Genomic DNA, 27042 nt, shown 5'->3' on the forward strand with positions numbered 1-27042 from the left:
CATAATAGGACCATCAGGGGGAGGGACTTCTGCAGACACAAAAGCCTGATGGTTCCTCCGGGTTGATGACAGAGAACAACAGAGACAGCCAAAGGAGCAGATATCTGACTCGGCTACAGCAGCTATAGGAAGACCACACCAGCTGTGGGAGACGTGGGACCGAATTCAAGTTTCTCATCCTCTCTCCATCTGACTGAAGGTAAGACATGAAGTATTTGAACTCGGCAACTGGCAGCTGGGGGAGTCTCTCGTGTGAAACTCATGAAACTTGAAAGGAAGTTGATGGTATTTCAGCTTGTGGTCAGTTTTTTTTTTTTTTTTTTTTCCACCCATTTTTGCATTCACAAATGCGTTCACATCGACACTGCACAGTTCTTTACCACTTAATCGTTAAGTTTGTATCCAGAGTGGTAATGCTCAAATATTTACAAAGCCAGTGCTGCTGCCAGTGTCAGCTTTTCTGAAAGGGAAAACATTTCACAAGAGGCCGTGGCCTACTTGCCTGGAAATGCTCTTTTCTTTTCAGCTGTAATCCTGTTATAATCGCAAGAACCCTGTTACGCTGCCCAGCTCCACACAGTCGTATGAGTTTATAATTCGTAAAAGAGTTGAGTAGAGCTGAGGTTTCTCAACAGTGAGGTGAAAGTAGGTGCAGCTTAGTGATGGATTGCGATTCAACAAGCTGGGACATGTGGTGAAAACTTTCAAGCCTCCAGTCAGAAACCAACAGGAAGACGTCTTTGTGTCAGCAGGGTTGGACCTGAGGAAAAGACGACACCTGGAGAGACGAAATCAGCAGGCGTCAGTGGCACATGTCAAAGGAACAGCTACATCAATGAGGACACCAGGCATGGCGGTATTCAAGCAACAGAATGTGGATGATTTCTATGAAATTGGAGAAGAGCTGGGAAGGTGAGTAATCTTCAAAGCTGTTTTGGTGAAGCATGTGCAGAGGAAGTCTTTGAGAGTGAGTCGGAGTGTGATTCAGCTTTTTGGAGGGCCGCATGAGGCAGTGGTCCTCCAGTGTATTAAGGTATGAAAGCAGCTGGCCTGTTTAAGCTTGAACTGGGGAGTGTCACTGCATGAAAGTAGGTTGAAGTCTACTGCAAGAGATAACCTCTCAAAAGCAAACACACTCTTTAAAAAAACCATGCTGTGTTTGGGAAAAGATTTGCCAGTCCAGGAGTGAAATTTTAACTCTGTTTCCTGCTTTTTTAAGACCTTAGTTTGGGTCGTGGACCTGTGTGTTCAGGTTGCGTGAAGTCAATCAAGCCTGTACAGAGCAGACATCAAGGAAACAGTGTCTCTTGCGGAAATAAGTTTAAGGAAGTTTACAGAGAACAATATGGACTGAGGAAGCTAAGCATCCATTTTGTACTGGACAACTTTGGTATTTCAACAACAGATAGAGAAGGTGTAAAAGGAAAGCATCTGACCTTTAACCCTGTCACCATTAATCCATTTAATATCACAAAATATCCAAATGCATCTGGGAAGAAAAATGTTCTTAGGATAAACATGGACTTGAATGAGTGTTGAAAAACGTTTCTGATGTGTCTCATATAATTATATCGGAGCAGTTAATTAAACAGATACTTATATTTTATGGATAACTTTCTGTCATGTGAAAGAACAACCTCTGGGATGCTAAGTCAAATCAACATTCATTACCTAATACAAAACCTAATAGGCTATATTTTTTATAAAGAGCAAATATTAATAATAATAATAATAATACATTTTATTTATAACGCACTTTACATTTACAATAAAATCTCAAAGTGCTATATTGATATTGACTTTATAATCTTTTTTAATTCCATCTCAATACCAACTTATGGTTTTATGACATTGGGGGAATTTTCTAGAGCTAATAAAACAAGAGTTATTATCATAAAGTTTAGTAGATTTTTTTTCCTTCTATAAAACCATGCTAAAAAAGTTTTGTTTAAAAAAAAAAACCTTTAAAACCCTGCTAATGTAAACCCTAAAATGTGCTGTTTAAACTGAAAGCATTTCTTTTTTTGGAGTTTGGTAACTTTCACAAATGTCGAGTGGTTCCACTGTGAGTATCTGAAACTTTGAAGCCGTGGTGAAAAGCCGCAGATGGTTTCAGACGCTAAGCGCGTCATCGTTTTATCACCAATTCCACAGCTGTTTGCTTTGCTTGCAGATGTGTTGCCTTGCTGTGACAGCTTTCTAGTGAGCCAGAAAGAATGTTTCTCACCCGGCCCACAGTTATTGGTTCAGAGATCTCCACTACGCACCACACTGGAACTGTTACTCAATTGTCCTCCCAAGAGGGTGGGGAAATTTGATCAAGGGGGTAGAAATTGATCTGTGTTGCATGTTTGAAATGTTCTGTGCTCTGTGGAAGTGTTGAGCCATATCTTAGGGGGAAGTTAATTCATCATTCTGCCCTCCTGTTGACAAGTTTTAATGTCACAGGGGCCCCGCTGATGTACGCAGTGGTTCTTTCCGTTAATGATGGGGGAAACCTACCTGTAAAGCTACCCTTTGCTTGAGATATGAGACATTTACTGACAACTGTACCTCTCCTGGCCTATGACTGGCGACACATATGATGACATACAAGAGGAAGTGTCATAGATCAAGCTTGCAGCTGCTGGTAGCTCTCGCTTGAGACTTGCAAGAGTGTGGTGTGCTATTATGCAAGTGAACATCAAAGCAAGTGTAAGGAAAAGGGTCAGTTAATGAAATGACGTAATCTTTGCAAGCTATTGTCATGCAAAGAGGAGGTGTCTGGACAAAGATTAAAGATATAAACTTCCTCCCAGTTTTGGAATTTGAATTGATGTCATTGTGGTTATGATAGTTGCACTACTCCTTTACAGGTTTCACATTGTTTTTTTTGTTTTTTTACATGATTTTACAGGCTCTGGGCATTGCTCTACACATGGACATGTCAGGTTTTTTGTCATTAAACCCTATACTTTGACCTAGATTGAAACAAGGATGTGTGACAAATTTAAGGGAAATCACCATAAGATAGTAAATAGTAGTAAAGTGTTGACCCACCACATGCTGCCAGAGCAGCTTCAACACAGTTTAGCATTGATTCTGTAAGTCTCTGGAGCGCTAGTGGAGGGTTAAACACTTTTAATGTTTTGTTATGGTGGTGGAAAGCGTTGCCTAATATGTTTGTCCAAAATGTGCCAGTGTTGTTTCACTTTTAAAGTCATAGCATGTGAGTCACATCATTTTCTACCTCAGTAAAACTTTCAGTGATCCCTCTTTAGGGTTGGGAATTTAAACTCAATTCCAAACACGAAGTGATGGAAAAAAATTCTAGCTACACACATAAAAAAACAATTTTCTTTTTTTGTATCAGTTCTTAAGCAAAGCCATAGACAGGTCCAGGAAGACAGTTCCGTAGGATTCACAGTTTCCCCACTCGATAGGCAGCAAACTGTCTCGTCCATGGGGTTTCCCCCATGTTTTATCATGTTTTAGGTTGTTTCATGTCTTGGTTTTTGAGTTCATGTTTAGTTTTAGTTTTGCCATTGTTTTTCCCTCACTTCCCATGTTCAGTTCATTAGTTTCACTCACGTCGCCTTTCATTATCCCCAGCTGCACTCATTTGTCAATCACTCCCAGTTCAGTATTTAATTTCCAGGTTTCCCCTTTCATTTTGTGAAATCCTTTCTCTGTTTTTCACTCCTCATGCCACGCCACGCCACGTCAAAGCTAAGTGCTTTTGTTCATGCCATGTCCAGTAATTAGTTTTTTCTTGTCACAATACTTTCATGTTTTTGTCCCCACAGTCTAGTTTTTTCATCCAGCTCAGCCACGCCTTTTGCTAAACCCTGTTTTGTGAATAAACCCAGTTTGCTTTACATCTCTGACGTCCGCATCCGTGTCCTACCACCCCAACCCTGACACAAACAAAGCAGCATGCATCTCTCACGGCCTGTATATGCCTTTTGCATCATGGATAGCTCACGATTTATGTTGTTTTCCCTTAAACCTAAATCAACATTTTGAGTTTGAATGTCCAGGATAAAGGCATTTTTATTTTTTAAAGACTGAACCTCTTTTTTGGGAATTTTGGAATCACAACTAGAAATCAATCAATCGATAAGAAGAATCATAATCAGAACTGAAGATATTCAAACGATTCCCAACCCTGCCACTGGCGGAAAAATTCAATTACAGGACAAAGATGATCATTTAGAACAATATAAACTTGATTCGTAATGATCATTCACTCTAAAAGTATCATAAGAACACAGCCATGTCAGGAAAATGACCCCCACAGTGTAACAGAGACACCAGATACCCTCACTGTAAAAGGATTAAGGTAAAGCATTCAGCTTTTTCCCTTGATTTGTCACCTGTCTGTATCGTTACAATGACTTGAATGATGGGCATATGACGTTGGGCATGAATGACCCCATGACTCTTCCTTAGACATCAGACATTAAGTCTTTCTTGTGATGTTTGGTGCAGCGATTCGTATCCACCTCAGAATGAATTGTAGTCAATGCAGTGATCCCGAGTGATTTCATGTCTCACCATCATTTGGTCTGATTGATATTTCCTTTGTTTTGATTGTTAAAGGGATAATTAAACATTAGCATGTTCAAGCTTACCTAAGATAGTAAACCTAACACCTGCTGACAAGTTAGATTTGTCATTTTGAAGACATTTGAGCTTGTCGACATTCAGCCAAAACCACAAGTGTCTCTCCATACAATTTTACAGAGCTGTTAGCATGTTATCAAATTATTCATATGACTATATTCGACTGAATGCAGAAGCATTTTAAAGGTCACATTTCAGCACAGCTTATATGCAAAGCGTTTCTCTAATTGGCGTCTATGTGCTGTAATCTTATTCTAGAAGTGCAAGACAAAGTCCCGCAGAAGGAAACTAATTGGAGAAAACTTGCCAGTTTGCAGAAGTCAGAAAAGACGCACAGAAGGCAGTGTGGCACAGTTTAAGCTGCAGTATTCTCACACTAAATGTATTGAAAAGAGCTGACACTCAACCGGAGTCCCTTAGGAACACAGTAGTAAAGAATTTCTTCAAAGGGATTTACTGTACACAGTGTATCTATAGCAGAGACAGTAGGTATGCATGTATAAAGAGGAGTAGAAGAACTCAGCTCTGGGATGCAGACATTTCTGCTGTTGAGCAAGTAAAAAACTATGGAAGGGAAATCCGTGTTGACCTTTTAGAACATTCCTAAAGTTCCCATTTGACAGAGGTCACCCAAATACTGTCAGTACAAAACCACTGCACCAGATAAAGCGGCTGACAAATTGGGTTCTTGTATTTTCAAACACAACAGATATTATATCTTCTGCAATGATGAGTCATATTTTTCAAGTCTGAGCTGCCTCCCCTGCTCAGCCTCACACTGTACATGCAGAGAATATGGAGATATTTGGGTTAGGGCATGGCCAATCATGAATCTGGCTGTCTTTGTTATGCCGCCCCGGAAATTTCTCGGTTGAGAAGTGTATTTAAATATTGGGTCGGCGCCACTGGTCCGAGAATTCCTCTAACCTTGGCTGTGGATAATGACCTTCAGCTGTTCGAAGTGGAAACTCTGCAGAGAGATGGTACTTTCAGCCCCACCGGCCGGCTTAAGAACTAAGACAGACGGCACGCCGGCCCCTTGTGGAATACCACTCCCAGCATCACCGCTCTCTTCTCTGTTATTCTACCCAACATTACAACACTGCAGTAAAGCCTCTACACTGACACTTGCCTTGAGCACTTTCTCCCATTGGGGCTACAACCATCCTCCCAAGCTGTTTTTCATTAAACTGTTGCTTAACAGGAGAATCAAGGGCGCTGACGCTGCTCCTGCCATGTGACAGTTCCTCCCCTTGGGGGTAAGTGATGCCTGTTTTTTTTAAGTGGAATTTACTGAGTGACGTACCCTCCTCCTCAGTTCACACATTATCATAGTCATATCTAACACAGCCGGCCTTTCGGGGAGGACCCGGGGGTGGAGATGCTCTGTGAATAGATCACACACAGGGAGCATTTGAGATTCCATGCTTTATCTCTCCACTGGCCCTGTTTTTGTTTTTCCTGTATGGCATGTCTCTTTATGGGACATTGTTGGGACAACTAATAGCTCCACACTCTCTGTTCTCCTCTGGTCCTTGAAAAACTATGCTTGTGTTTTCTAAGTGATTCAGATTGATCATTTATTTTTGGCTTTTGAGCTAGGCATACTTAATTTGGAGCTGCCCCTCTTTCAATTCTAAAGTTTCAAATGTTAAAACTTTAGAATGTTCATCTGAGGTCAACCTCACATGAACATCAACATGACATGTTATACTGTATTATTATCAATTCAACAAAAACGAAGCAAAAATGCAGAAACAGTGCGTGAAAAACTAACTACATCCCATGATTCAACAGCTTGTGGATCCACAGCAGAAACCAGCAGAAAGGAGGTGAACATTTCCTGTGTGACAATATCATTTCCTCACATCAGTTGGTCGAGCTTTTTCTTACAACGTTATTTCAGTTCATTGAGGTTCACGGGCATTGATTTATACACAGCTCTCTTGAGGTCCCATTGAGGACCATTGAGCCTTTGACTGGCTCATGGCCACACCTTGTTTCTTTTCTTTTTCAGACATTCTGTTGTGGGTTTGCTGTTGTTGTTGGGATCATTGTCCTTCTTCCTGACAAAAAGTTTCAACCAAGCCTTTGCTGCCAAACAGATGACCTCATGTTTGACTCTAGAGTACGTTGGTATACAGAGGAGTTAATAGGGAACTTAGCTAAATAAGCCCATATCATCAGCCCTCCACCACTGTGTTTGACAGTTGGGATGAGGTGTTTGTACTGACATGCTGTGTTTGGTTTTCACCAAACATAGTGCAGTACATTATGACCAAACATCTGTTCAAAGATCATCATTCTAGAAGTCTTGCAGTTTTCTCAGATGCAAGTTTGGAAACATAAGCTGTGCTGCCTTGTTCTTTATAGAGAGAAGATACTTTCTTCTGCAACCTTTCTAAACCAGCCATAGTTGTTATGTAGGACTTTTTAAGTTTCTCTGAGCATTAAACAGTCTTATCTTGGGGGGAACTTGCCGATGCATCCAGTCCTGGAATGACCTTGAACTGTCTCGAAAGTTTCAGAATCAGAATCAGAAAAAACTTTATTTATCCCCGAAGGGCAATTTAGAAGGGCGAAGAGCGGTCCATTAAAGAAGAACAAGAAAATGGAATCATAATGAAAATAAAACACAGAAGGGGGTGACAAAAAATAAATAATGAAAAATAAAAATAGAATAAAATAAAATATTTAGCAAATAAATAAAATAAGATAAGGCGTCGATTATATTAAAATGACAATGTAATTAAAGTGACAAAAAATGAAAGTGACATTGTGGTTAAAGTGTCGAGGTGATATTGTACTTTGCACATCAGATATTGCACTACAGAATTGTACAGAAGATCTAAGTTATAGTTAGAGTCACTGTCTCAGACTTCTTAGAGTTCAAGAGGAGAATGACACTGGGAACAAAGGTTGCTCTCCTCCTTTGGGTCTTACAGGCCGGACAGCGGAACCTGCGACCAGATGGCAGCTTCTCAAATGCCGGAAACAAAGCATGAGTCGGGTCCTTGAGAATTCGACGAGCCAGGCTGCTAGCCTGCTGCTCGTACACAGTGTTCAGATGGCGAACAGAAAGTCCAATAATCTTGGAACACACCTTGACGATGTTATGCAGGCGGTTCCTATCCTGTACAGTGATGGAGTGATACCAGATGCTTATGGAGAAAGCCAAAACACTCTCAATGAATGAGTAATAGAAAGTCAACAAGATGACTGACAGAAAAAGAGTTCAGTTTCCTTAGTAGGTACATCCTCTGGTGACACTTCCTCAGGATCCCTTCTGTGTTGGAAGAGAACCTCAGTTGGCAACCCAGGATGGTTCCCAGATATTTATATTCCTCAACTGTCTCGACCGGAGAACCGTGGATGATAGTGGTGACAGCCGCCGCCAGTTCCCTTTGGCTGCTGGAGAAGGTCACCACCATCTCCTTAGTTTTGGTGACATTCAGCTCCAGGCAGGAAGAGTCACACCACTCTATGAACTGCTGAAGAGCGGGTCCATGATGGAGGGAGGGGCTGGACAGGAGGGACAGGAGAACTGTATCATCAACAAACTTAACCAAGTGACAGTTGGAGTGTGTTGATCTGCACTCATCGGTGTACAGAATGAAGAGCAGCGGAGATAACACACAGCCTTGTGGGGAGCCAGTGGAGGTGGTGAGGAGATCAGACAGGTTATTATTAATCCGGACACGCTGGGTTCGGTTGGTCAAAAAGTCCAAGATCCAGAGGATGAGCTGACTGCTCATGTTGAAGTTCCGGTGGAGTCTCTCTGCTAGAATATGTGGTTGCATGGTGTTAAAGGCTGAGGAAAAATCTGCAAACAGGAGTCTGGCGGAGGTATTGGGAAGCTCCAGGTATCTGTGAACAGTATCAATGATGAAGGCTTTGGCATCGTCAACACCTTTGTGGCTTTGATAAGCAAATAGGAGCGGGTCGAGTTGTGAATTGGTCAGGGTGAGAATGTGTTGCCTGACAAGCCTCTCCATAGCCTTCATCACCTGGGAGGAGAGGGCCACTGGGCGCAGATCGTTCAGGGCCATGGGGGGGCTTCTCTTGGGAATGGGGACAATTGTTGAGTGTTTCCAACATTTAGGGACAGTTCCTGTGTTGATGGAGAATTGGAACAGTTTCTGGAAGACACTCCCTAACTGGTCCGCACAATGTCTGAGGACCCGGCCACTGACGTTATCAGCTCCAGGTGCGCTGTTAGCCTTGGACCTCTTTAAAGCCCTTACAACGTCTGTGGTGAGAAAAGAAATACAAAGGTCATCAGGTATGATGTTGGATCTGATATCCTCTAACTGGGAGGAGTTGTTGATCTCAAATCTGGAGAAGAAGGTGTTAAGGTCGTTAGGGAGAGATGCTGGTGTGCTGCCAGGGATGTTAACAGGGTTGTTGCTGATAGAAAGGTTAACAGCCGCCATTCTCTTCAGACCCTGCCAAGCTGAGCGGAGGTTTCCATGAGAAAACTTTTCTTTTCACTCATGAATGATTATTTAACCAATTTGCTTGGAAATGGCCTTATAACCCCTTCCCAGATTGATGGGAAGCAAAGATCACGTGATGGGAAGATCTTGCGCGTATGTTAATGGCTCGAGACGTTTATAGACAAGTTTTTGACCCGTTTCCGCTCTACTTCCTAAACTCCTCCCGTCGATGCTTGCCACTTCCGGTCTGGCGGGCTCCGGTTTGTTTTGCTAGCTAGCTCCGATATTGACGCAGTGAGAAAAAGGATGGAAAACCTTAAGAGGAAAAGTGGTTCGGGAACGACATGTGCAGTAGTTGGCTGTACAAACTCAAGAAAGCACTTGAACGAGTGGTTAGATAGAGAGTGCTTTGACAAATGTCCGCGTACATGTGGAAAGAGCAATCCAGAGACTGAAGATCTATAAGATATATCCCAGACTGTTCCCATCATGGCACGTAAACTGGACAACATCTTGACCATCTGTGCTGGCCAAGTTAACCTGAGAAGTCCACTGATCAGAATTCCTCATGAGGTTTAGAATCTTGCCTTGTGTCCCTGTGTGCATAGTACATGTTTAACAGTTAATATTGTAAATTATTATTATAGTGATGCAATTGTGTGGGGTCGTTTTGTATTTCACTTTTTAATACCTGTTAGGATTAAATACATGATCTTTCTAGTTGAAGCCATTTGTTTCATTTCCTCAAAACAATTAATTAATCCAGTGTTATTAATGTAAAGTATGAGTTTACTATGAATGAACTGTGTTAAAAGAAATTGTAACACTCTAAGGAAGATAGGGCACTCATGATCGTAGTTCAGTGCAATAATGACATGAAATTACATCAACCTTTATTTTCAATTTTGTACAACAATATATTCAACATTATATTACATTATGTAAACAACAGACATCTGTTGGCACCCTTGGGCACCTACATAGGGCAGCTTATTTTGGTTTTAAAATGCTGAGATATTTACTGCAGAACTGTAACCTTCCCTCAACAAAATCATCAACGATTTTCGGGAGCATGTGGGAAAAGTTTGATGACCTGCTCGGGAGGATCGGTGCCGTGATCACCTGAAATCGGTGCCGTGACTTAGTTTCAGGACTGAACTTTTATTGCCTGGACTTTTATTGCCTGAATAACAATAAGGAATACGACTGGTCCGCACGGTCAAGCACAGCACTCGCTCGGCACAGCTTCATGAGAGAAAGTTAGCAAGTTTAGCTTAGCCTTCGAGCCAAGATCGCCAACAACCATTACATTAACATTACAAAATAAAAACACATTTAGTCAAATGCAATGCTGTCGCCATCTTACTGAGCATAATATACAATAATAATAATGCTAACTGAATTATTACATTAAATACAGTTTCAGTATAACGCTGTGCTTTGTGTAACAAACCTACCATGGGCTCAATCCTCGTGCACTGGCACTGCGCCTACATCACAGCCCATATTTACGTGCTGAGGAGAGCCCTGCCAACCAGTGAGCATCCATGATACACAAATAAAGGTAAATATGATTGGCAGTCACTGTGGAAGTGGAATCAACAGCCAACCCGTTACATAAGGACATTATTAGCGATCTACGAGTGGGCTGTCAAAGCTAGCATCATCTGTTTACATTGGCAAACGCTGCACAAACTACTTCCGGCGGAAATGAAGTGCATTTGTGGAGGGTAATGGCGCCGCCCAGGGTTTGTCGCGTAAAGTTGTCTATACTTCATTTTGCTTTGTCGGCGGTTGCGTGTGCTGCGTGGCGATTCACCGCCAGGACAGTAGGTGGAGTAGCGGGTTTTTTCAATGACAAGCCTACTACGATGAAAGGAAATTCACCGCCGGGAGCTCTTTGGCAAGTCTCTCTTCCACAGATTCATGCTTCTTCTTCTTCTTGTAAATAGCCGGTATTTTGTCAGATTTTCAACACCTTGGGGGTCTAAACGACTACTTTCTCGCCTGAAAATGTTTCAAATGTTGCTAAAGTTATATATTTACAGAGTTTAGCCTATAGCTTAAGGGAAATCAGCTTTTCAGGCCGGCTGATTTCGGCTCGGGCAGGAGTGAAGTGCACTGTGTGTAAACGCTCTGCATACTAGTGATGTGTCGGTCGCGAATGATCCGGCTCTAAAGCCTGAAGGCTGATTCTTACTCGGCGCAACCTCGCTCTTACTAGCTGGTCGCAAATGGCGCAAACGGTCACGTGACCCAAAATTCCGCCACGCCCCCCGTCGCAAGCTAGAAAATCCTCGCGCGTCGCAAGGTCGCGCACACAACTTTTTTTCTGACTTCGCGCGCGCTCAACCGGAAACAGCTGACCAAGAAAAAGGAAAAATTAACACTGCAGAGACCGCGGTGACCGAGAGGGTGCGCCTCTAGAAACATCTGTACGACACGTCTATGAAGTTACACTGGGACAACGTTTGACAAAGTTCGTCTTGTTGCAAAGGACGAACATTCCACCTTCTCTTCTGTTTTTGCCGCAGCCGCTTAGCTCTGAGATACATATACAGTTCTACACCCAGAGTAAATTCATTCCGCATCAGATGTGCCAGCCTCTGCTGACGTGACACCACAGGTGGCATTGTGTATGCTTTCTTCGTATGCTTTTCAGCTTGTTTCCTCAACAGTGACGCTCGCTGGTCTGGAGAGAACTGCAAATGTGACGCATACTCGGCGCAAACTGCGCTTATGAGCTGAAGGAACTGTGAAGGGGCTGGCGCTTTCGATGACGTCATTAATGGTTCTCGAGCCAGAACAGTTGCGCCGAGTAAGAATCAGGCTTAATTCTCGGCGCAACCTCGCTTTGACCCATTCTTACTAGCTGGTCGCAAATGGCGCAAACGGTCACGTGACCCAAAATTCCGCCACTCCCCCCGTCGCAAGCTAAAATATCCTCGCGTGTCGCAAGGGCGCGCACACAACTTTTTTTCTGACTTCGCGCGAGCTCAACCGGAAACAGCTGACCAAGAGAAAGGAAACATGAACACTGCAGAGACCGCGGTGACCGAGAGGGTGCGCCTCTACAAACATCTGTACGACACGTCTATGAAGTTACACTGGGACAACGTTGTACCAAAGGACAACGTTTGACAAAGTTCGTCTTGTTGCAAAGGACGAACATTCCACCTTCTCTTCTGTTTTTGCCGCAGCCGCTTAGCTCTGAGATACATATACAGTTCTACACCCAGAGTAAATTCATTCCGCATCCGCATCAGATGTGCCAGCCTCTGCTGACGTGACACCACAGGTGGCATTGTGTATGCTTTCTTCGTATGCTTTTCTTCGTCCGGTTCTTCAGCTTGTTTCCTCAACAGTGACGCCCACTTCAAAGAGCCGGCTCTTTGAAGTGAACGACAGGAACCGGCTCCACAATGGGAGCCGTTTTGGGATCCTATATGGGAGCCGTTTTTTTTTTTCCCAGTATCTCGCTGTCTCTCCGCCTCCCTGTCGTTGCGCTTGTGCTCTACAAGTGCCACAGAGCCGACAGTTTTTTCCCCACATCGTTTTTTTTGTCCTTCGGTGCCTCACTGTCTCTCCCTCCCCCTCACTCTCCCTCTCCTTGGGCGTTTTGCTCTGCTTCTGCCAGTGACGGAGGGTTTTTTTCCTCGGTCGGTGCCTTAAGGCTCGTGTATACTTCGCAGCAGTGTGTCGCAGTGAGCTTGTCGCAGACACGACGCAGTTATTTTTGATTTATGCCTTGAAGCGCTGTCTGCGCTATGTTAATCCCACGCCACAACGCAAGAGGGACAATCACGAACAAGCTAGGATTGTGGGTGTTACGGTTACGGAGGTCATTCAACAACAATGGCGACTGGACGAATGTGCACTTTGATTGAGATGCAGCTGATCGATCTAGAAATAGAAGAAATATTGCTACTACTGGAGCTGGCAGAGAGGGAAAGAATCGTCACGGTTAGCACGGTTAGCGTCAGCCGGTTAGCAAACCGGAAATACGCATAGTGTAGAGCGGATGTAGAGTTGACCAATCAGAGGCCTCCTTTCTCTCCTCCCTGCGGCGATGTCTGCGGTGAGTTACAATTTTGAGGAGGTGCACCAGAGTGTCTGCGTAGTGTCTGCGTGGGGGGGGGGGCATGTCTGCGTTAACTGCGACACACACGCAGACGACCTGTCAGGCTTTAATGTCTCCACTGCCCTCATGTCAAACGTGTGCTCCACACATCTGACCAATCACACGCAGCTTTCAATTAATAAGGTGACGGGGCTGCTTTAATACATTTTCGTACTGTGGTGGGTATTTGTATTTAATACAGTGAGTTCTTCATCTCTAGTGGTTCAAAACTTGTGTTGTTCACGTTTTTTATCCTTCATAGTTTTATACTTTAATTTAATAGCACTGAAAGTGATACTTGTATCATGGTGCCTTTTTGTTATGAAGCTGCTTTAATACTTTTTCGTACTGTGGTGGGTATTTGTATTTAATACTGTGAGTTCTCCATCTCTAGGCCTAGTAGTTCAAAACTGGTGTTGTTCACATGGTCTTTTTTATCCTTCATAGTTTTATACTTTAATTTAATAGCACTGTATTTGATATTTGTATTGTGGCACCTTTTTTGTTATGAAGCTGCGTTGATACTTTTTCGTATTGTGGTGGGTGTTTGTATTGTATCTGTTTAATTTATTTTAAGTTATTTTTGTGGAAGTGGTGCTATTTTTTTTTAATTGGTTATAATAAAACTTTTATTTATAAAGCATTGTTATGCAGCATTTTTACTCATCATAAGTGCTTAAAGGGGCACTAGGTAGCATTTTCACCTAAAATTATAGCCTTCAGGAGTTTAACAAAGGTCAAACAAGTCAATAGTAAGCGAATGAAGCCTGTCTCGCTCCCAACAGGGGTCTGTATGCTGAAAATCCCATATGTAACTTCGGCAGGAGCGACCCGCTTCTGAAGTGTCGTGATGCGTGAGAAGAGTCGTTTGTGTTTACGGCACTTAGCTAGGTCCTGTATGCTAGCTGCAGTTGTAGCTATGTGTTCGCTTGCGTTGAAGAGCCAACACCAAGCGTTTCATATTCTGCCTTTCACAGACTGAATATGAAACGTTCGATGTTGGCACTTCCCATCTTTGTGAAATTTCTCCAAGCGTGATCTTGTTCATCTACCATAGTGACCTGCGTTTTAGATCGTGAAGAGACAGGTGATGACGGTGCTCTAATTCCTCCTGAGTTCGAGACGTAGCCTAGCTTCAGAAATACACGGACTGACCTGATTAGAATAAGAATAGCGTTTTGATCCGAACAAGAATTGTTATCTACAAATGAAAATTGATTAATTTGTGATTGTAATCGGAATAGTGTAGAGCTAGTCTGCGTTTATTGCGGCGTGTGTTGGTAGTGCTTGCGCGCATCTGTCTAAGATGTAACTTTTGTAAGTGTCTGCTAATACAAAGAAATCACTCCACGAATACACCATGATGAGGGAAGAATCCCATTCAAGATCAGCAACAGTCCATCCATACATCCATCATCTTCCGCTTGTCCGGGGATCGGGTCGCGGGGACAGCAGCCTGAGCAGAGAAACCCAGACGTCCCTGTCCCCGCGGCCACTTCCTCCAGCAACAGTATTATAGCATATTATCTTGAGTTCTCTCTTCAGAAAATCTCTGATTATAGTATCTTACGTGGGCAGTCTACACTTGTGAATCAGATAACCTAACTGCACTGACTAAATAACACAACGGCAGCATTCGCCATGATGGTTAGTTAGTGGATGTGTACAGGTGGGCATTTTTACGACAGTGTAGAATTTCAGTTTGACCAATAGAGATCGCTATACTGCCGCTAAACTACCTTGTATCCCTTTAACAATGTCAATAATGAAACAAAATGTTATAAAATTAGGTTTAAGCTATTAATGAATTAATAATGTAAAAATATATATGGGGAGCCGTTTGGGAGCCGAAAGAGCCGGCTCTCCACAGTAAGAAGAGCCATGAGAGCCGCATCTCGAAAAAGAGCCGAAAATCCCATCACTACTGCATACTGTCAGATCGATCAAGTAGTAGGCGGTTTCGACCACGCTAGTGGCTTGCGCTTGCGTCTTGCGTGAAGTTTAGAAAATTGAGGTGACACACGCAAGCACGCAAGGGGGGGCTTGCAACCGCGCAAGGGCTTGCGTTGCGTCTTGCGTTACCGACTATAAACCAGGCTTTAGCATTGTGTCAACACACACCTCAACGCTCCAGAGCAGTAAACTGTTGTGATGTCTGCTTTTATAGAGGTGCTGCTTTTATAGAGCTAGTTTTTCTTACCCAATGCTTCTGTGTTTTGGATAGAATTTTGTTAAGTCGAAAGTGGCTTTGTCATGTTTTTTGTTTATCCGGGGTTGTATTTAGCTGGTCTTATGATCTGGTAAGGACCAGAATTTTTCTTTTTTTACAATGTGCTGTAACATTAAATCTTAGAAATGAAAAGTGATGTGCTTTCCTTTCAGACGACTGCATTTATTAGGAGGTTCAGTTGGAATGAGTTAACGCTGTTGTGGTGCTAAGTAATCAAAGGATAGGGTGTGTCTTTAAAAAAACAAACTGACTCAACTCTCCGACACTGATGTGGTTAAAGAAAGGTCAAGCCATCATTAGCAGCTTCAAACTACATAGTTGATCATTTTGTATTTATTTGTTTAGTGGTTCTGGTGTTATCTCCATTGAGGACTCTCTCAAAGTGTAAGCACCAGCAGCTATTCCTTCTGAAACTTTTCCCCACTCCTTCTTCCCGGAAAATCGTCCCACACTGGAATATCTGTAGGGACAGTTATTTCGAAAGTGGATGAAATGCCTGCCAGATATTGTCCCCTGTTTGTGAGTTCTTTCACACTTTTATATGTTTTACAATTTATCAAGATTTATCAGTGGCACAAGACTGTGTTTTCTGATATGTGTGCAGTAGAGAAAACTTGAAAAAAATTTCTCTAAGACTGTAAGTGAATTGGTGAATGTAGCTCAAAGTAAAGCTCTCCATAAGGTAAATAACTTTAAAAAAAGAAAAATCACTATATGCGTATACTTACTGGAGTCCAACTATGCCTAATTAACTTAAGGAGACAAAGTTAAGAGGGTACACACCTGTCAATATGAATAAGAAACAGAGTTGAGTTTTAGAGATGGGAAAACAGTAGAAGAACAACTGTCAGTACAGTACTCTACCAATCAGGCTTTATAGCAGAGAAGCAAGACATAAAGTCACTATAGGCATGTTACAGCCGATTGGTTTTCAACTGAGTTTGAGATCAGCGAATCTCTGATCTGAGTAACAAAGATATAACTTTTCAATTACAATTACCAATTAGTCTGGAGTAAACCTATCACTGAGCCATATCTAGTTATTACCATCCCCTCAGTCAAGCATGATGATGGTAGCATCATTCTGTGGGAATATTTCTCTACAATAGGGGCTGAAAGACGCAGAAAAATGTAGACTGAGCCTGAGTGAAACTATTTTTCAAAGTTCACAGGATCTCATCCTGCAATGTGAGCTCACAACAACCAAAGCCCCAATCATAGGGTTTTTGTGAAGAAGACTCAGCCAGTGTGTGATTGTTAATGACTTTTCTGTTAGAGCAAAGTGAAGGGTCTGAACACGTATGTGCACCGAATAGTAAAAGTTTTTCTTCTCAAAAGATTCACAAAAGCTGTTCTTAATGAAAAATGAACTGAATAAGTTACTGAGTAACTAAATAAATGAGTCTGAAACATAAAGAGTGGGAAACTTTGAGAGAAATTGGAGTGACCTGGTAATGGAGGATGAGTGACCCAGAAGGTGTTTTTCCAGTCTGAATGTCTAGCGTGGGCAGGTCAGCCCACAGCAGCAGGAAGCGAGTAAAGCAGCTGGAGTGGCAGAAGGCTTACTTAAGTCTGAGGATACAAGTGCTTCTCTGATAACAACGATACAGATAACTTCCTACATATTGTCAGCTGGATTTCAGGATCGGAAAATGTCCTCATACTTATTATTCACTCAGTCAGCTGAAAGATTATGACTGAAATAACTTATCTGGGGTGAGGGTGACAACAAAGGCAGGTGTTTAACTGAGGGTAGCAGAGCAGTCAGTATGACTTGATGTCAAGAACAAATATCCATCATCATAACAAGAACACAATGACCCAGTTATAAACAGTCTGAAAGCCACACCTCTGTTGTGAAATGATCTGGGTTTTTGGGATTCTTTCAGTGGACTGAACACTTGAGGATGGGTAGAAATTTGGCAGGAAGTTAGATGGAATGGGAGGACAGAGGCTCTGTCCACACATATAGGCCTGTGTGATTGTTCTCTGTCTCTCCGGGAAACAGGAAGTGATGGACCATACCACAATATTTCAGACATTCTTGACACATGGCTTCCTCTCCGATCTCTATCTGTCTTGTCATATCCTGTTGTTTTACAATGATACCTGCGCTGCCCTTGCTTTGAAAAAGAGAGTATTCGAATCCATTTAAAAAAAAATGTTAAACAATTAACATGGATACTAGTATTAAGTGATCAATGCCAGTGTTTTTTTTTGTTTTCCTTTCTTCTTCTGTGTCTGCAGTGGGCAGTTTGCAGTTGTCAAGCGCTGTAAAGAGAAGAGCACAGGTGTCGAATTTGCAGCCAAGTTCATCAAGAAGCGGCAGAGTCGGGCCAGCAGACGGGGCGTGAGAAGAGAGGAGATTGAGAGGGAGGTGGACATCCTGCAGCAGATCCAGCATACCAACATTGTAGCGCTGCACGACGTGTATGAGAACCGCACAGATGTGGTGCTTGTCCTTGAACTGTGAGTAACTGTGCCGTATAGCAATATATCATAAAACTCTGTTCGTACGGCTAGACAAAGACAGTTTGATCGGGTCTGCCACGTTATGTCAGTGTTACCTTTGAAAACATCAACACAGCTGGGAAAAATTCTTTTTGTATTTCATATAGAGTCAAGTGATTAGAGCCTGCACATCACAGTGTATGTTTTATGTTTGTTAATCAAAAATGGTGGTGAAGTCTCTTTTTGCTAAAAAAACTAAAAACAAAAACTTTGCTGCAAGGGATTGTGTGTGTCAGATTGGACCATATGTTTCTCACACAGTAAACAATTCTAATGCCTCAGAGGGCCCCCATTTAGGTCCTTTGAAGGCCTGGGAAAAGGCAAACTCTAAAAAGGACAATTAAAGTGATGGTGAACTGACGAACAGACAGAATTGACTATTAAATGCAAGATGACTCTTTGTCCTTTGTTCTATCTGAACGGCTTTCTGTTCATGCGACAGTAATATTCTACCTCAGCAGCTCAATAAAAGACTTTATACCACTTTCTGTTGGGTTTATGGAGAATACCAGTGATTCATAAGTAGGACAAAAAAAGATGCAAAACAGACCCGGGCTGTTACCAAAAACAAACATATCTAAGGCATCCAGGACTTTTGTATCCAGCTCCTGAGAACACACTTGAGATAAAAATGTGTGTAGGCCTTGACCCAGATTATCTGACCCCAGAGTGACTGACTCTATGCGTGAATGTGTGTGTTTGCAGGGTCTCCGGAGGGGAGCTGTTCGATTTCTTGGCTCAGAAAGAGTCTCTCAGTGAGGAGGAGGCCACTCAGTTTATCAAACAGATCCTAGATGGGGTCCAGTACCTCCACTCCAAGAGTATTGCACATTTTGATCTGAAGGTACAATATACTCCATAGACAGTACACTAGCTTTGAGATTTAATCTTTTATTTCAACAGGATCTTTTAAGAGAATTCAAAAAAACTTCATCTGAAATACATACAACAGGTGTCTGGTGTTCGTGTTGGTAGGCTTTCTCTGTTCCCATTCACATGTCCTTCCTGTTTTTTGTGGTAAACGTACAGACTCTCAGATACGACACTAGAAGGTTATCTCTTCTCTTTCAGTGCAGTGTCGCCCACGTCGCTCGCTGAAAGTGGCTGTCCTGTTTTTCTGCAGCTCCCCCTCGCTCTTAATGGGTTTTGTTCGGCAATTAGCAACAAAGAACGCTGAGCAAAAGGCTCGGTTTAGACCCGCTTCAGGCAATGACCTTCACTGTACAATGACAGATCTGTGCACTAATAAGTGCTTAATATCTGTGTAAGCAGGAGTTCAGTGGGGAAATTACGAAACTTTCTACAAGTGCAGTAGTTATGTGGCATGTGACTATAGATATCTAGAGCAACACTGTTAAGTCTGAACTTCTGGACGTCTTAAAGGAAGCTGATTTTATGTCCTTTTTATGTTTTCTTGTCCTTTTTCTGTTAAGAGGTAGATGGGAGGATATCAGTGCCCATTTTAAAATGCTGGTTCAAGGTGGGACTGATGCTGGACTTTGTAACTCATTGGTATCTGGTGTTTAAGTACAGACACAGAATACAAGGTTGAAGTTGATAAGACACCAATGTGCAAGGAAGGAGCATTGGTCCCGCCTTGAAGCAGCAAAATCCGACATTCTTTGGGATCACAAGGAGATATTTGCTGATTTTGACAAAAATATGTCAAATTGGAGGGGCTGAGCTCATTTTTATCGTTACTGTTTGAGGAAAGACAGCAAAGCAAAACTGGAGGCTCCTGTTTTAACATTGAGCATTGAAGTTAAATTAAGAGTGTGATTTTGAGTTCCAGCCTTCCTGCGATGAAGTACATCAAATTCAGCATTGTAGGTAGGCTTTGTCGAAAATATTTCCAGACTTTGAGCTACACTACGGTAAACCGTCAGAGGCTTACAGGTTTACTTTCTTTCCATTCAATATTGTTCACTAACAAGGATGACTATTTTTCTTTAACACATGCACAAAAGGCATTTTCATCCAGGTAACGTGATTTAACTAGTAGTTTATGTATTACCTTATCTTGGTAGTTGCAGAAATTTGCTGACAGTTTACTTTCTCTGCTCTGTTCTTTTGGATCCACAGCCTGAAAATATAATGCTGCTGGACAGGAATGCTCTTCTACCCCGCATTAAAATCATTGACTTTGGACTGGCACACAAAATAGAAGCTGGAGCAGATTTTAAAAACATTTTTGGCACGCCTGAATTTGTCGGTAAGTCATTTTCTCAGGATTCTAAGGGCTCGTTTGGCCCGGGGATGTTTGTGATGTTTGTTAAATGTGCGCTGTCTATTTTAAGCTCCAGAGATAGTCAACTATGAGCCACTAGGATTGGAGGCAGACATGTGGTAAGAGCCTTTAATTGTGTCTGACACTGCTGACTTCCATGCAACAGGGCTCAGGGCACAACTTTGGATTAACTCTCTGCTTTTTTTCACAGGAGCATTGGAGTCATCACTTATATACTGTAAGTTGGTGTTGTTCACGGTCATGGGTGGGCTTGTAATCTATTCAAAGAGATTATGAAAAGAAAAAGGTCTTGGCCAGAGTGTGACTGTTGATGCTGTCATTTCAGTTTGAGTGGCGCATCTCCTTTCCTTGGTGACACAAAGCAGGAAACACTGGGAAATATCTCAGCAATGAACTACGAGTTTGATGAAGAGTTCTTCAGCAATACCAGCGAGTTGGCCAAGAGCTTCATCAGGCAGCTCCTGGAAAAGGACACCAGGTAAAAGAATGAAAAACAGTGGAAAGATTAAAGGTCAAACCTCACAACTCAATACATAGCCCAGAATTGTTTTCAAGTAAATCATGATATGCAGTCAAACGCTTGTTTTTGTTATTTTACTAAATGAAATAAGCCAAGTAAACTGAGTTCATACAATAAACTAAGTCTTTGAGACAAAGTAATACTTGTCTTCATTTGTACCATGAGAGCTCTTTTTTTTTCTTCCTAACATGTGTTTCCATTTAAATGCACATCCGAGAAACGTAGTATTCCTGTGAGTGTTACGTTTGACTGAATTCCTCCGAGATTCACATTCTTGTGCGTGACAGATCACCATGCTCTGTGTGTGATGGAGTCTTTCAGGTGTATTTGCTCAGCTGCATCCTCTTATCGTTGTAGAAAACGAATGACCATACAAGATGCCTCGAATCACCCGTGGATAAAGGTATGCACTTCATTTATGCTGTTTTGTAGCATGCTTTGTATAATCCTCTTCTTCATGTCCTATTAAAAACAAAGCACATTTGGCAGTTAACGTCAAAAGTGCAACAGGGTCATTCCTCACAAGAGAGGAAAATCTCTCTTTAAATGTGCAAAGAAATTTGACCACAGTCTCAAAATCCCAGAGTTCACACCCATTAGCTGAATACGTTTCTTGACAGCCCTCCCAATGGGGATATTTTTTTTCACCCTTCACATCCTGGACCCAATCCATCTAATAATACATTCCCAGGCAGTCTGAAAAAGTCTCTTTGTCTAAATATGATTGTACTAAAGCAAGATCTCACTAATTATATGTTTAATGGCATGGAAATGTAACAACGTGTGATGTTAAGGAAGCGTCCTCTCAAACCGGCCTCTGAATTGCATGTTAAAGGTGCTTTGCTGTGGAGTCTCATCCTGTTTGGATCCAAGCATGAAGCCAGGAAACATTACACACTCATCAAGAATGTTTGTGTTTTTGGTGCCCCTACCAGCCATGGCTTTTGCACTAGGGTCACACACTAATCCCTTCATTGGCACATCTGCTGGGATTTTCACGGCTGTATGTGTTTTCAAGATGCAACAATGAGAAAGCCTCTCACTCAGTGTCCCCCTCCACCCTTCTGTCTGAAGTCCCGTGGCCACATGGACGAGGATGCTGCTGCGTCGGAGGTCGAGAAGAAAACGGAGCAGTTGAAGACAAAACGTCTGAAGGAGTACACGATCCAGTCGCACTCCAGCATGCCCCAGAACAACACATATGCTAACTTTGAGCGTTTTGCCCAGGTAGTGGAGGACATCAGCTTGATGGAGACAGGCCTGTCAGAGGTTGCAGGGGCACACCACACCCTACAATGTGACATAGAGGCTCTGCTGTCTGTCTACAATGACAAGGAGGTCTGGTACAAGGAAGAGAGTGAGACTGTGAGAAAACAGCTCTCTCAGACCTCCTACGAGTTTCGTAAAGTGGAGGCCACCAGGAGGCTGCTGCAGGAGGACATTAAGGTTATAGATGCCAGTCTGGAGAACATCAGAGGGAAGTACAACCACAGGCAGAGTCAGCTCCACGCTCTAAGGCAGGAGCTGAACTCCGAGCTGCAATGGTTGCAGGGAGTGTTGAGCTCCCCACATTCTGAGGGAGACAGTAACGGCAGCATTTGAGTTGGTGGTCCAAGTTCAGAGGTAAAGCAAGCTCTGAAAGATGATGCATCAGTCCTACGGAGCTGAACTGTGCCCTGAAGCCAAACTGCCTCTCACAGAGTCTGGATAGACCAATTAAGGCATACTGTTATTGACCTTAATTGACCTTAAATATCTTGGTGTGCTTTTTAAAAATCAACCTGTTGAATTCTTTGTAGCAACAAAAAAATGTTGCATGCGCATCTGTGTAGTCCTGTTTTCTGCTTAATTAATGTCAATATTGCTTTTTACGGAAATTCTTTGTAAACGTTTGCACAGGAAATTTGTCGAACTTGAGGTGCAGACCATAATCTCAGTTTTCTTGTCTCTATGGTTACCATGGAACTCGTGGCAGGAACCAGTTAGCTTAGCAGAGAACTGGGTCAAAACAAGCTAGCCTTGCTCTGTCAAAGCAACGGCAACAATAATATTGATAATAATAATCTGCCACCCAGCACCTCTATTTTAGGCTACATGTTTTTATAGGCTATGGTTCCAGCCTCTTATCAACCTATTCCTTTAAGTGGGACATGATATGGCACAATATTTGGAGTTATTGTTCACATACCTTGATTTTACAGGCTTTTAATGTGTCGGGGTCCGAAGAAGATACAAAAGCAAGCTCTTTTTTTTTGTTTCTTTTATTTTGTTCATTTGCAGGTATAATGAATGTGAAAACTCTGTGTCGCATGCCGGAACAAGAGCACAACCACAAGGAAAGCTCTCCCCACTACCTCTGCTTGTTGCCATTGTTGCTCGGTTAGTTTAGGTTTTTGTTGGGCTAAGAATTGACAAATCAATAAGTGGATGGAAGAGATATAGAAACAACAAGGAAGGAGAAAATAAAGACCTTACATATAAATACTGAATTCTGCTGTTAAATGCAAGATTTGGTGGTTAATAAGCCAGCGTTATGCCAAAATCTGAGCCCCCACAAAAAACTAACCCCACTTTTTATTTATTATTATTATGATTATTCAATTAATTTATTTATTTTATCTGATTTATCAAGATAAGCAATTTACGACACTCTCAAATATATTTAGTAGTGTGTGTATTGTATAGACTCATATGCTCTGGGTTTTATAAGCACCTTTATTGATAATGTGTTTCATCTCGGATTTCATTAGACACATGTTTTTTTTTAGCCTGCTGTGGAAGTATATGTTTAGCCTTTGGTTATGAACAGTAGAAATAGACTGAGACATGATGTTAAAGGCTGATCCTACAGTTTGAGCGTAAAAATGCAAACCAACCAACCAGGGTAGTGCGCACAAAAACAGTCTCAGAGGAAGCAGGAATACAATGTAGGCAAACACGGGATGTCAACCTCGCATTCTCTTTAGTAAATTGTAAATGTTCTGATTGATTTTTTTGTCATTCCATTCAGTGTTGTACATTGTGTATTGATGGCTTTTCTTCTTTTTTTCTTCTTTTTTTCTTTTTCTTGCTTTCTTTAAGTTAATGGTGGTAATCCATTTGTGAAGCTATCTGGTAGACAGACGTTCTACAGGAAGGTTTTTTTTTTATGGATTCAAATGTGCATTTTTATTCAAGCTTGAATCTATTTATTGAATTAGAAACATAATTTCTTTCTTGGAAAAACCTTTAGAGCTCACAATAAAACCATCACCTTTGATAAGATCTTACTTGTAAGAAAACCTCTCACTTCCTTTTGCTTTAGCATCTCGGTGCCCTCACTCTTTCCGTCCCTGTCGACTCTGAAATAAATGTTATACCTTCATAATGTATCGAATATCCAAAGTTTTGTTATTTGTAAGTTCAGTGGTTTTTTTGAGTGGTATCTATTATATATACTGTGAATGTAAACAATTAGACCAGTACACTGACATTATGTGTGAATGGTTGAATCATCATGAAAGATATTTTCTTATTCACCCCTTAATCCTTCATTGTGTATCTGCAGCCTCTGAATTCCAGACAGGCCATGGTGAAGAGACTGTCAGTGGTCAACTTGGAGAACTTTAGGAGACAGTACGCCAGACGCCGCTGGAAGGTAAAGCATAAGGAAAGGATGATGACCGTGTAGCAAATCAGGGTTATAAAAGATAAAAAGGAAAAGGAAAAAGTTGTATTTTGCTGACTTTGTGATGAATTACCTTTTTCTTTCAACAGCTGTCATTCAGAATTGTGGCTCTGTGCAACCATTTATCAAGGATCATGAAAAAAGGCCAGAAGACGCCCATAGAGAATGGGGTAGGAACACACTGTTCTAAAGCTAGCAGCAATGGTACATCAGTGGTAGCAGTAGGGGTGTGCAAAATAATCGTCATGACGATGCATCGCGATTCTAATTTTCGCGATCTACTGCATCGATTCTGGACGCCAAGTATCGATTATTTAAAAAAAAAAAAAAATTATTTTTTTATTTTTATTTTTTTTATGCCTTTAATGATAGGACACATGCAATTGATGCATTTCGCTTCAAGGGATGTTTGCAAAATATGTATATATTTTTTATAGTTTTATAAAGCCTATGCACTTTTTTTTTGTCTGTACTGATCATCCCTATTTTGTTATTTTAAGTTTTATAAATCCTATGCACTTTTTGTGATGAGTGTGTCCAGTAATAGTAATATTTGTGTCCAGTAATATTTGTTTTAATGGCAATACCTGCAAAAATTGTTTCAATAAATACAGTTATGAATTGATTTGCTTTGAGTTATGTATCAATTGAAGACACTATCCAGATCATACACAGCCAGTCAGCCACTGGTAATGGCTGTATATTTTTTTTTTAAGTATGTTCAGTGAAAATATCGCAATGCATCGCAATAATTCACGTATCGTGATGCATCGTGATAGAATCGCATCGTGACTTCTTTGCCAATACCCACCCCTAGGTAGCAGTTTGGGAAATTAGTATCTGGACTTTCCCTGTAAAAGTTAAGATTGATGCTGCTCTCATTTCAGTACAGAAACTATACAGCTAGCAGCCTATAAGCTTTGCTTGACTTAAAGACTGAAAACATAGTGACACAATTGGCCTAATTTTTGCTCGAAGGTGACCAAGTCAGTCTACCAGTACTAAAGCTCACTTATCAACTTGTCTGCAAATTATGCATCAACCCAAACAAAAGTAAGTTAAAACAATAAAAAGATTTGTGAAAAGGCTGGTCATGTTCATTTGATGGGAACAGGGATTTCCAGAAGTCTCAAGCAGTTTCACTTTATCTTAAAACTCCTAAACCTTACAGCTCCAGGGAATCCTTAAGCAGGTTGGAGGTGCAGTTGGGTGAATTCATTTACTTTTAGACTGAAATACCCCTGAACTAGTCCCCTCTAATTCTACTCTTTATGCAAACCCAAGAGCTGTTACTGCTTGCTGTAGCTGTCAAGAGATTCTATTAGGATTGCCAAGGATAGTTAGAGTGGCTGTTGAGCTCTGGAATATCAGCATAAATGCAGGCGCAGCTATCTGAGCATTGGACTGGAATAATGGGCTGCATGCTGAAATTTTGGACATTACTTTCAAAGCATGAGCCTCACATTATTTAAGCTATCCCAGCTGTTTCTTATCTCAAATGTTTTTTGTTTTTTTTTGCAGAGAGATTGTGAAAGTGACCAAGAGGAGGACGTTCTGAAGAGAAGACCGAGGACCAGAAAGAGAAGCAGCACTTCCTGAACTAAAATTTAAACAGTCAGTCAATCATGTTCCGGGTGCAAAACAGTGACTGTGCACCTTTTTAGGGTCACACTGTGCAGCTGTTGTCTGTAAAGATCAGCTACTGCATGTATTTGTGTGACAGCTCTACAGTCAGCTTTTATAGGTCAAGGCAACGCTGTTTTTTCCCCCCACAAAGTCAACTCATCATCTGCTGTATGTTAGATAGCCTCCCGCCACTTCTAAATTCAAGCCTGGCTTGTTTTCTGGCTTTAATAGATATAACAAGGCTGTTGTTGACACGAACTCAATGTGGATGTTCACACATGCACAAGAATGTTGACCACTTCCCCTCATAACTGCAGTCTTAAAAGTCCTTCAGCTGTTGTTTGACATTCACAGAGTCAGTCTTTTTTTTAATTTATTTTTTTAGCCAGCTACATGTGGGAGTTCACAACAGTGTTTTTGCCCAAAAGTATTGCAAATTGTGAGGGTTCAGCACTTCAGGATGACAAAACGGTAGATGGTGTTGGTAACCAAATGTTTACATGTTGCTCTGCTTAACAAACAGTGATGTTTGCCACCTCAAGAATGATTACCTGACGTCTGTACACTATACAGAGCTATCTGTTTACTGAGGCGATATAAGATTTTCATTTGCATGCAATAACTTTTATCTCATGTGTACAAAAAGACAATGTATAGATATTTACATACGCATGTGAAACTAATTCGGCAGTTGAAGTTCTGATGCAGTGGTTAAGGCTCGCTATACTGTGATGTATTGACGGTGTAAATAGAAACACTGTAGGTCAGACAAATGTCTTAATTCTCCTCTACTTTCAACCTGGCTCAAAAGCTGTTTAGTGTTTTAAACACAAATATTTTTCTGTATTCTTGTATGAACTGTAAATTGAGAATTTGTTTGATAAACGAATAAACATGCTTGCTATTGAAACAATGATTAAATTGTCTAAAATCAATGTAAAAAGGAGAACAGGTCCATGATTCCAGAGTAGTCATAATCTATCATCACCGCGTTTACATGTATGAAACGTGACACCACAAAGCACGACAGATGAACCCCGAAGAGATGCACTTGGTTATTCTATTTGAGCTTCTGTTTT

General features: G+C 41.6%; 1 protein-coding gene across 3 annotated transcripts; it reads left to right on the forward strand.

The window, feature by feature from the left end:
• The first annotated feature begins 37 nt into the window (after positions 1-37).
• On the forward strand, positions 38-26876 carry dapk2b (death-associated protein kinase 2b). Of its 3 annotated transcripts, XM_075469913.1 has the most exons (12): positions 38-199; positions 753-912; positions 17639-17860; positions 18608-18746; positions 19985-20114; positions 20200-20248; positions 20341-20367; positions 20476-20628; positions 21028-21073; positions 24218-24307; positions 24427-24507; positions 25859-26876. In XM_075469913.1, exons 2-12 carry the CDS (start codon positions 836-838, stop codon positions 25934-25936), a joined length of 1092 nt encoding a protein of 363 aa, XP_075326028.1. In that variant the 5' UTR covers positions 38-199; positions 753-835; the 3' UTR covers positions 25937-26876. The 3 variants fall into 3 exon arrangements, with proteins under 3 accessions (XP_075326028.1, XP_075326027.1, XP_075326026.1); XM_075469912.1 differs by lacking the exons at positions 24218-24307; positions 24427-24507; positions 25859-26876 and adding an exon at positions 21745-24041 and having other exon boundaries at positions 750-912; XM_075469911.1 differs by lacking the exons at positions 24218-24307; positions 24427-24507; positions 25859-26876 and adding an exon at positions 21745-24041.
• The last annotated feature ends 166 nt before the right edge of the window (positions 26877-27042 follow it).

This window comes from Odontesthes bonariensis, chromosome 7, assembly GCF_027942865.1.
Source record: "Odontesthes bonariensis isolate fOdoBon6 chromosome 7, fOdoBon6.hap1, whole genome shotgun sequence".
Lineage (NCBI taxonomy): Eukaryota > Metazoa > Chordata > Actinopteri > Atheriniformes > Atherinopsidae > Odontesthes > Odontesthes bonariensis.